The sequence below is a fragment of the Mixophyes fleayi genome, chromosome 6, assembly GCF_038048845.1.
Source record: "Mixophyes fleayi isolate aMixFle1 chromosome 6, aMixFle1.hap1, whole genome shotgun sequence".
NCBI lineage: Eukaryota > Metazoa > Chordata > Amphibia > Anura > Limnodynastidae > Mixophyes > Mixophyes fleayi.
The window spans coordinates 189,500,781-189,511,934 of record NC_134407.1 but is presented as its reverse complement, the minus strand read 5'-3'; the positions used below and the strand labels follow the sequence as shown (position 1 = coordinate 189,511,934).

Sequence of the window (11,154 nt, the reverse complement as noted above, 5' to 3'; positions counted from 1 at the left end):
CTGCAGACTCACCTTCTAGGCAAGCAAATACATGGACACCACAGGTCTCAGTAATCCAAAGTAGAGCACACGGCAAGGAAGCACAGCCTGCAGAGCAAGCCGAGGAGCTCTAAATCTCATGAGATTTATTAATCTTGTGAGACTAAGAAATTCCCTGCTCACTCTACAGGAAGTTCCCATACTGATGGATGTCAGCAGCATCAGAAGCATAGATAAGTACAGTGGACTGGGGTGTTGTAATGTATTTCTGTGGTGGGGGGTGGCGTGATGTGGATGGGGAGGGCCTGACAAATGTAATGTTTTATTATAATGTATGTATCAATGCCCCATGTTGACCACGCCCCCAACATAATGTGGCCACTCCCTTGGCACTGCCACTGCGCAGCGGCACACAGTTTTTTCCTGCTCAACAGAGGTGGGCCTGTGTGCTTCAAATGCCAGGGCTGATTTTTAGTTCCAGTCCGGCCTGTATACAGCTATACTGCTGAAACATAAAGCAACATTTGTAACAATGCAATTTATAGACTAAAACATAAATATAAGAGACACTATTAATATGCACTTTTCATCCCACTTAAAGCCACATTTTCTCCTTTATCCAGTAAAAGTGGCAGCACAGTGGCTTAGTGGTTAGCACTTCTGCCTCACAGCACTGGGGTCTCGAGTTTGATTCCTGACCATGGTCTTATCTGTGTGGAGTTTGTATGTTCTCCCCGTGTTTGTGTGGGTTTCCTCTGGGTTCTCCACTTTCCTCCCACACTCCAAAAACATACTGGTATGTTAATTGGCTGCTATTAAATTGACCCTAGTCTCTCTCGGTCTGTGTGTGTGTGTATGTTGTGGAATTTAGACTGTAAGCTCCAATTGGGGCAGGGACTGATGTGAGTGTGTTCTCTGTACAGTGCTGTGGAATTAGTGGAGGTATATAAATAAGTTGATGATGATGATGATGAGAAATGATGGTCTAGCAAATAGTGTGTTTAATATAGTGACAGATAGAATCATTGTTTTTGTCTCCACATTTGTGTAGAAGGCTACTGGTAACGGAGGCAGCGAATAAGAAGTAAATTGCAAATTTTAGTACCACATAAAAATATACTTCATTGTATGTTTCTTCCTTTTCCCTTCTACCTTCTTAATTTCAAGTGATTACTCCTACACAAAAATATGAACATAGTGAAACTATATAAACAAGAGCTTTTAATCTGAAAGCAAATGAGGGAATTGAGTGCAGACAATGTTCACAAGGTATAACCTGGTTAAAGTTATAAATACAGGAAAGTGATTTTGACAAAAAAAATTACTTACAGACAGCTCTAAAACAATGTAATCAGGCCCTGGTACTATGCTTGTGATTTCATTGCGACATTGTAAGTTGTTCCCAAGTGTATATACAGCTGCAAGATACAATAGGAACAGCAGGTTTAACACAATCTATACTAAATGGTTACAATGACATAATATTATCCAAATAAAATCTAGACATACATTGTGTTTGTTTTATATCTCTGCTCTTGTTTACTTTGAGTTTAAATATCCGGTGTGTGTTTAAGAGGAATTATATTTCCAGGGCCTGACCAGGCTGCAGCCTGGGGCGCTGGAGCCAGGGGGGCGCAGCATCACCGAGATGTTTGTTTTTTTTCCCCCTAAATGTGGCCAGCGGAGTCATCTGGTCCGCCCCTGGTCTAAAGGAGCGGTCCCGACTGTCACTATCACATGACAGGCAGTCTTGGCAGCGATCGCTGCTAGCTGCCTGTCGGTGTGGCCGCGGGCGCTTCTTACTCTGGTCACGTGAGATCAGGACTTCCACATCTCACGTGACCAGAGTAAGAAGTGCCCGCGGCTACACCGACAGGCAATTTGCAGCGATCGCTGCCAGACTGCCTGTCATACACAGCGCTGAAGAGAGGACTCCACAGCAGGTAAGTCCGTTCTAATGTCTCGGGGGGAGGGGCGGCAGATGGGCAGGTGAGGTAGCTAAAGGGGGCAGGTGAGCAGGCTGAAGGGGGCAGGTGAGGTGGCTGGAGGGGGGGTGGGGGCGCTGAAATAGCCTAGGGCAGCCGGAACCCTTAATCAGGCCCTGTATATTTCATTTGATATTGAACAGGAATGTGTGTTCTCCTCTGTTCTAGTTCACTAATCTCCCTCCCAAAGAATAAAGTTTAAATTAGTAACTGAAACATAAATCTGCACAACTAATACATCTTGAATGACAGAGATGTGTTGTTGTCGGTACCTGTCCTCAGTGCGGGGCTGCTCTAATGCACTAGAATAGTCACCTATGTGAGTACAGTACTTAGATGTGATCGGCCGTTCCAGTCAGCTTGTGCAAATTCTTTTACACCAACAGCCATAGTGAGCTATTGATTCATTACTTGGTTGTAACTACTCAATAGTGCAAACTTTTGTTTTATTTTACAGCAAATTAGCTTTTTAATTGGAGCGGCCAGGGTCTTTGCTGCATTACTTGTAATGCACCGGATAACGTAACCGTGAGATTAAGAACCGCACTTTATCTAAATATACTCAATATTTTGTATAGTCAGTCACTGTAGTGTAACACCTGGTGCAGAGCACTCCTTGTTTTCTGGATGCTCCTGAGGGATTTTGTAAACAATCCCCAACAGTGTAACCGCTGCAAAGCAACTACTGGAAACTATTTTAAGAGGAAGACAGAATCCTTCCTGTAAAGTTACATTTTTAACTATTTATGTCATACTTTTGAATGTTAGATTACTCTCATCAGCACTGTTTCAGAGGAGACACTATACAATATGGAGAACACAGCTGCTAGTTGAATAGTTATTCTTACCTTTGAATTTCTTGTTCTGTTCATTACAGGTGTCTATGACTATTTTCATGAGATCTTTACACTGCAATGTAAAAGTAAGTTTGTTATTCACACAGTAAAACGGCACAAATGAGACACAACTTATAGAGACAATATTACTGCTACAGAGGGAAATCTTGTGTAAATTGAAATACAGTTGCTATTGTGGTCTAGGAAGAGGAAGTTTAGATGGGTAAATAAATCTCCATATGTATTATTAGAAAGAGTGACACCTATGCATAAGTAAATCAATAAACACATAGGACGTCCTGTAAAGTCGAATGTTGAAAATACTTTTACTGCTAATTTTATAAAAAAATTAATGACAGATGAAAATGTAACAGATATATTTCTATGGTACATTAAAGTATGTTCAGACCTGAAAGTAGAAGCAGCATCTACAACAATCAGAGATGGAAAACAAAGTGTTTACAACCCTACACTGGGGTATATTTAGCAAACCTTAAATGGAAAAGTGGAGGCGTTGCCCATATCAACCAATCACAACATAGATATCATTTATCTAGTAGAAAATGATAGCTAGAATCTGATTGGCTGCTATGGGCAACACCTCCACTTGTCCTTTTCAGAAGATTTACTAAATATACAGCATAATCTTAAAAATATAGATGTATTGTTTCTGTCTATATTATTCTATTCTTCTGACAGGTGAAACATGAAAAATACTCTTTTTTTTATTCACAGTCAGTAAATTTACTGATGAATGGCCATTAAACGCTATGTAATACTCCCAAAAGATCTGTTTGTAAATAGAATTTCTTTCCTAACTCTGCACCATCTAGCAGAGTGTATCTATTGGTAGCTGTTTCTGAAGCATCACCACCTTGTCATCTATCTTACATCTTCAGCAATGTATGCCCTTGTGCCTAGTAATATATTTATGCATTTTTAATGGAATTACTTGCAGAATATATTATTATTATTATTATATTTTTATTTTTATAAAGAAACTTGAAGCAATTTACAGCATTGGGTACATCATTATTTCCAGTTGTCTGTACATAGAGGAATAAACCTAGGCATGCTACTTTACAGGATTGTGCTAACTGAATACACGCAGTGCTCAAATATATTGGTTAAAAATGAGGCACAAAAAGGCATTATCATTGTAGCTTTCAATATGCATACTTACCGGAGCAATTAGTTTTTCTTTTATTTGAAGTTTAAAATCTGCAGGAATTGTTTGTGATCGTCGTGGTACACTGTAAAGGGAAAAGAAAAACATAATTTTATTATGTGCACATCTAAGATCGAGAGACTAATATTCAGCAAACAGATGTTGTATTGTCCCTATATATGACGATGTTTCTATGGTGGATATGTATTGGAAGGGGAAGAAAGTTCTTTTGCGGAAAAGAGTTCAAGGTGCAGGAGATAAGCAGATACATTGTCCTATTGATAATGATTATCTTCCACACTAGAGTCCTTTAATCAATTTTATGTAACAAATGATTGACACAGAGGGGGGTATTCAATTGACGGCGGAATCGCCGAAAACCCCCCGCTCTAAAAATATTACCGTTAATACGGTAACTACTCGCTGAATTTCAGCTCGCAGCTCAGCGAGTAAATCTAAACTTATATAGACAAACTACACAAAAAATTTTTTTTTTTTTTTAACTCTTTATTTTCAACAACAACATGAGTTACAAATAATCCAAAGTAAGAATACAGAGGTACTGAATACAAAACAGCACATTAATCATAACTGGAATGATCCAACTGTAAGCCTTGGAAAGGCCCGTAAATAGGAAACCCTACGCTGTTGTGTTTTTCTTAAGTTTTATTGAAAAGAGAAAGGAGACAGGGGGGAGATAGGGGGGGGAGGAGAGAAAGAGGTTAAGAGGGGAAAGGAACAGAGGGATAACTCGACATATACCTTCCGAGGGGGGAAGAAGCTAATCCGGCACCCCCACGAGGGGAAACAGAGCCCACACTATAAAATTAATAGAAAATGCAATTCACTGGGTGGCGGGCATTGAAGTCTGAGGGAAAGAATACCAGAAGTCCCACACCTTATGAAAAATTGTTTTTTTGTCGTGAAGAAGGCTAGTGATGTATTCCATTGAGGCCGTATACCAGACCCGGGAGACTATGCTGTGGAGACTTGGAGGGGAAAGGGATTTCCACTCCTTGGCTATTTGCAGACGGGTTGCTGCACAAATATGCTGCACAAGCTTGTCTCCATGTTTGTTAAGGGACCGAACCCAAGAACACAGCAGCATAACCAGAGGGTCTGGCAACACCTCAATCTCAAGTATTTTTGTGATAAGGTCAGCAACCTGGGACCAAAGATTAGAGATGCTGGTGCACGTCCACCAAATGTGATAGAATGAACCAACTTCCCCACATCCCCTCCAACAGAGAATAGAGGTGTCCGGGTAGATTATATGTAGTCTCGAAGGCACAAGGTACCATCTCGTGTACACTTTGAATACACAAAATCTTTTAAGGGTTGTACAGGCAGGAATTTTAGCCTGTCTAGCAAAGCATGTCTTCCAGCTTGAGAAAAACCCTATCTTATTCTGACATATGCATATATACATTTCAATGCTATTAACATATAAAGCAATATGCATTCAAGGTTTGTTCATTTATTAAGTGAACATTCTGGCAGAACAGTTATATAAACAGATCGGAGCGACCAGCTTGCTAATTGTCCCATTTTAACCTGCTCCATCTGTACACCAGATTTAAGAAGAAAAGTTTGTGAAAGTGTATTAATGCTTTATGCTCAGATAAGACACATGACACTAAATGTTAGGAACCTATATCCTAAGGCTCACTTACCTCTTCATCGTCACATCCACATCTAACGTATCCATGTCAGTAGCCAATGAAACCACTCCTCCTTTAACACCAAATGCAGTGTCAAACGTTATCGTAGCTTTAAGATCGCCCAAATACTGACTTCAAATAGGAAAAGTTAATGAAAATATTTTATTATAATATTGATTTATTTATATATTACACATTTAAATATTTATTGTGGTTAATTTGCAGAATCTGCGAGAAATGAAGTAATAAATACTGTATAATCACAGGATTACAATGATATCATTATATTTTGGACCAAAGGCTCTTGACTTTCTTCCTCTAGGATCCATATTATATTTGTCAATCAGCTTTGAGTCCGTGGTGGAACAGTTTAAATATTGATTTTATTTCACTTACTTAAGTGTACAAGTTTATCATTGTTAACAAATCTTATTAAATAGATACACGTGTTATACTATCCTGATACATTGCAACTTACACTTTTTATGATTGTAGCAAACATTAAAATATATTTACTTACTTTCTTTCCTTTACCAATTAATAAATTGACCTAAAGATAGAAAGTGAGTGATCCAAAAATATACAGATATGTAATCTTAAACCATCTAATTTACTCTTGTATTACAGCTTATCAGATGGTTCCAGAGATAACATCCTGGACAGATTTGAAAAATCTTTTCAATGACTAGATCATCATCATCATCACCATTTATTTATATAGCGCCACTGATTCCGCAGCACTGTACAGAGAACTCACTCACATCAGTCCCTGCCCCATTGGAGCTTACAGTCTAAATTCCCTAACATACACACACACACACACACACACACACACACACACACACAGACAGAGAGACTAGGGTCAATTTTGATAGCAGCCAATTGACCTACTAGCATGGGTATTTTTTGGAGTGTGGGAGGAAACCGGAGCACCCGGAGGAAACCCACGCAAACACGGGGAGAACATACAAACTCCACACAGATAAGGCCATGGTCGGAAATTGAACTCATGACCCCAGCGCTGTGAGGCAGAAGTGCTAACCACTGAGCCACCGTGCTGCCCCAGATTTGTCTAAATATATATTTTTAAAATATACTTACCTCAAAGTGCCCAATCTGATCACAGCCCGAATAACCACTGCATGTCTGTTAGAAGCGGCGTCTTGTAGTTGGAAATCCACCCCATGTATATCTGTGTCTAAAACTGCATTTCTGGCAGAAGAAAGTACATTGATTAATCAGTGTGAGTGATAAAGGCATACTAACCTCATATGAGTTATCTAATGGAGTTATAAAGAAATACATTCATAAAAACATTTGTACATAAAGGCTTTCTCTTCATGCGCTGACTGTGCCTGATACAAACAGTAATTAGACATTTTGAAGCACCACCTTTGTTTTGTTGTCTTTTTTTAGAAAACCTCTTCTCTGTGTGTGTGTGTTACCACCCGCCACCCCTTCCCCTTTACTTTCTAATTGGACATCTGTCTACGGGGAAGCAGGGGGGACTGAAGAGGGACAGGTATCAGAAAGGACCTCCAAGGACTACCTTTGGCTTTTGTTATGTGTAAACAATTTCATTGTCTCCCACAGACATGTCTTTATCCTGAGACTTTTCTGCACACATCTCAAATAAAGAAAGATCAATTTTGTGGTTAGCGCCTCTGTAATGTTTGGAGGATTATTTCACAATTTCATTTAGCTGCATTTTTTGTTTAGTTAGACATTTGCGCAATGTTTGTCATAAGGGAAGGACGTGGCACACAATTCTCCCCTTTTTAGTAAGAAGAATGTACTGGGTGTCTTTTTAAATAACAATCTAGTATTTGACACTATACCAATCACATAGTAGTTTGGCCCAAAATACTCTCCTGCTTTCAAATGTTTCCTTTGCCAGTTAGTGTCAAATGCAGCAATCAATATAACGCCAGGTTACATACTACCTACTGTAAATGTTACTAGGTGCAGTTTTTTGGTGGTTAAGGGGGAAAGAAAAAGAAAGAAAGAAAAGACTGATAGGATGATGAAATAAAGTGTCCAGAGTGTGATATTCATCCATGAAAGGACATCTCTTCTTTTAGCAAAATAGAGTATATTGTTCTTTTACCTTTTTGGGTTACATCTACCAATTATACTCAGCTGTAATAACTATGGTCAAGCTAGGCGTGAATAGAAATGACCGAAGAGATCATTGACAGCCCACCAAATGGAACCAGAACTTGTTTGCTCCGGATGATCAACCTTCCAACCACCAGATGTGACATTAGTAGACTAAACTGTTAAACAGAATTATTCACTCACAATAGTCCACAATGGATCACTATTGCTGGCACTCTTTTTGGTGTGGGAAGGCTACAGTTGCTGAATGCTAAGAGAAGATGGCACTTGTGAAGATAATATGGGAAAGCTGTGGGAATCTTGAGAAGATACTAATTATATCATTGCTGTGTCATTGATAACACATTCACCACATGCATAATAGAGAAAGTTATGTTTGGTTTATCTGATCTTCTTTCCTTATTTTTTTTAGTATTGTGTGACTGTGTCCTTCAAGCTAGTCCAGCTCTGCTAAGCCTGTGTACACACTTTGCATTATTACCCTGCCCCTTCACCCGCAGTTACAATTATCATTATTCTCATAGTATGACGTATGTATACTAAATGTATTTCCAAAATTCATTTATTTATTTTTCACTCCATTGAGAACTTACTTTTGACGAGGGAGGAGACCACGGACCGCAATATTTCCAAGAGGTAAGTTAGACAAAATAGAGCTGTGTTTATCACAATTTTTCTTAATCTCTGAAAATAAGGTGAAATTTGAAAATATAAGTGCAATTTATTACTAAAAATTTAGCAGCAAATGAAAATGCACAGATTATTATAGTTATCTCTTTAAAACACATGATCCCATATGTGCTTCAGGGGCTGTTCTAAGCAGAGAACAGAACAGTAATTATAGGTATAATTGTACTTTGAGAGGGACTTGTTATATTCGCTGCTCTAAACATGCATCATTCTTACACAGCTATAGGAAAGAGTCGCACATTGATAACATTATCATAAACAATGACTGAACACTTCTATAGCTTTACAAAGGAATAATAATTGAACACAGCTCCTCATTACAATGGAGAAGTCTTGTTTCTCACAAACTGAACACTATGAAATAAATAAATAACCAAATAAGTTTGATGTAAGAACTATCACGTATAGGCACACTTCATACATTTTGCACAAATATTTTGCTGCAGTTCACATTACAAATATTTGGCAACTGTTGCTACTACCCCTCCAGGAGAATCTGGAGGGGAGGACAGGTGGCAAGTGCAGGAGGGGACGTGGTAATGTAATCATGTCACTGTGACATCACGCAGCGGGGGGCCAGGCCCGATGATGCAAACCGTATCATTAACCCTCGCCTCCACTTGGGATCCAGTAGGGTGCCTCCTGGATTGTCTAGGAGATTAGGCAGGTGGCACAAACACTAGCGATAAATAATATTATACAAAAGTATGGCAAATCCATTTTTCGATATTTAATCAAGAAAAAATATATTAAGCATGAAACTTACGTTTACTAATAGCATCGTGGGATGTATAGATTGTTGATTCAGTAACGCATATGAAAATGCCCAACAGAAGAACACACAATTTCAACATCTTGATGTCTTGTACCGGTCAGAAGCACTAGAAGAGTAAAAGTGTATTGTCAAATCTATGTTACAGTAAAAGTAATTAAATATAAAAATACCAAAATTAAATACCAAATTATAATTGAATTTAATGCTAATTGTATGACTTTCTTCAGCTCATAGCACAACTTATAGGTTAATATATTAATTTCCTGTAAGGAATAGCATCCACATGCACCTCTGCTATTGAAAAACTGACCAGAATTGGGGAAAAAATAGGACCAGGAAAGACCAATTTTTTGTGTAAATGTATGTGCAGGGGTAGAATTCTCTTAAGAACTGCAAAACAGGAGCAAGTACAGTATTTTGATATGGGGATTCTAACTTCACCTTTGATCAAAGTTAATGAATACACATACACAACAATAATACATACTAGAGAGGAGATTATAGACACATTATCCCCCCTCTCCTTGCGCTTGGCTATCATGATTAGTCCTATAATGAAGCAAGCTGAAAGAAATGCAGTCTCTAAATTAGTGTTTTTCCCATGCTGGTAGATCTGGTAATGCTTAAAGGTGATAATATTTGTCTACGTTTATATAGTTTCTATAAAGGATGAGCAGGGAGTTATTTTATCTGCAGCCTCAAGCAGAAGACCGGCTGAGCACATTCCTGTTGTATTAATGCATTATTAGTTAGAAAGCATAACATGCTAAATTACTAAATTCACTAAAAATTACTTATGTATTGTGTTTAGGGTGAAAAACATAAATAAGATGATTTTCCTCTTTTTTGGTGGGAAATGTTCTGTAAAATATATCTATATATAATGGTCATATGGAATAGAGCAATTTTTTTATTACTCTTCTATGACATTACTAAAGGCTGCAAAGAGGATTCTGTAGATACAGCCTGTAAATAATTATTGCAGTAAAACAATCTGTAAATCTGTAAATTATTATTAAAATTGCTATATTCAAGGCATTGCTTGCATAAGTATATAGGATGGTTTGATATATTTTATTTCTAAAATATACCAAAACCAAATAAATACTACCCCCCCTCCAAAAGCACAAACAAACAAAAACTAGTTGCTCCAATTTGTGTAGCCCAAATAACTCAGATTCAGTATTTATTAGTCAGATGCTATAAGCAATGCTCACATGCAGAAAGCTATAATTGTTGCTGCCCCAGAATACAAAATGGTCAAAAAATTAAATTGTCAAAAACTGTGACATAACATTAATTTCTAACATAAGTTTATTACCTGTGTCCTGCACAACATCACTATCATACAGCCCTGTCCAGTATTTGGTGAATGATCTTACCTGGATTGTCAGGCAAAGATGGCTGACTTTCTGGTAAGTGCAGCTGATAGACAGGTACATGAAAATCTGTCCTTTATATACCTAGCAACCAGCCTTAATCAAGGAAACACCCTAGATTTTCACATGACCGTGTTATTTGTTGTACGTTGTCCAAAAAAATATAGTTCTTGGCAAAGGTTGGAAAGTACTCACGAGCCATTTCCTTTTGAGCAACTTGTACAATATGTCATGTCTTAAACCAAGGTTTTTCATTCAATCTCAACTAACTCATTCATTGAAATGCATGAACCTCATATTGATTCATATTTCACCAATGAATCTACTACAAATCCATCAAACACTTTAATCAATGGCTATTACCCTTCACATTGAGCAGTTATCCACAACCTCTTTTCCTTAATTTTTGAATATGTAATAGCTCTGAATAAAACATCAGTAGATTGTTCGAAATTTAAAAGCTTCATTAATAGCCAAAATTCAAGACCCTAATAATTTTGCAGTCTTCCTCAATATCCCTCCCTCATCACTTTTGACCTTTGGTAATTTTAAGGCCCTTTTTG

At 37.9% G+C, this 11,154-nt stretch overlaps 1 protein-coding gene across 1 annotated transcript; it reads right to left on the bottom strand.

Moving 5' to 3' along the window:
- Positions 1-1,149: 1,149 nt before the first annotated feature.
- LOC142095415 (uncharacterized) lies at positions 1,150-10,676 on the bottom strand. Its single transcript, XM_075178361.1, has 9 exons — positions 10,595-10,676; positions 9,204-9,318; positions 8,341-8,431; positions 6,731-6,841; positions 5,642-5,761; positions 3,984-4,053; positions 2,813-2,873; positions 1,309-1,397; positions 1,150-1,155 (listed from the first exon to the last, which is right to left on the bottom strand). The coding sequence occupies exons 2-9, from the start codon at positions 9,289-9,291 to the stop codon at positions 1,150-1,152; spliced, it is 636 nt and encodes a 211-aa protein (XP_075034462.1). The 5' UTR covers positions 9,292-9,318; positions 10,595-10,676.
- Between the last annotated feature and the right edge of the window lie 478 nt (positions 10,677-11,154).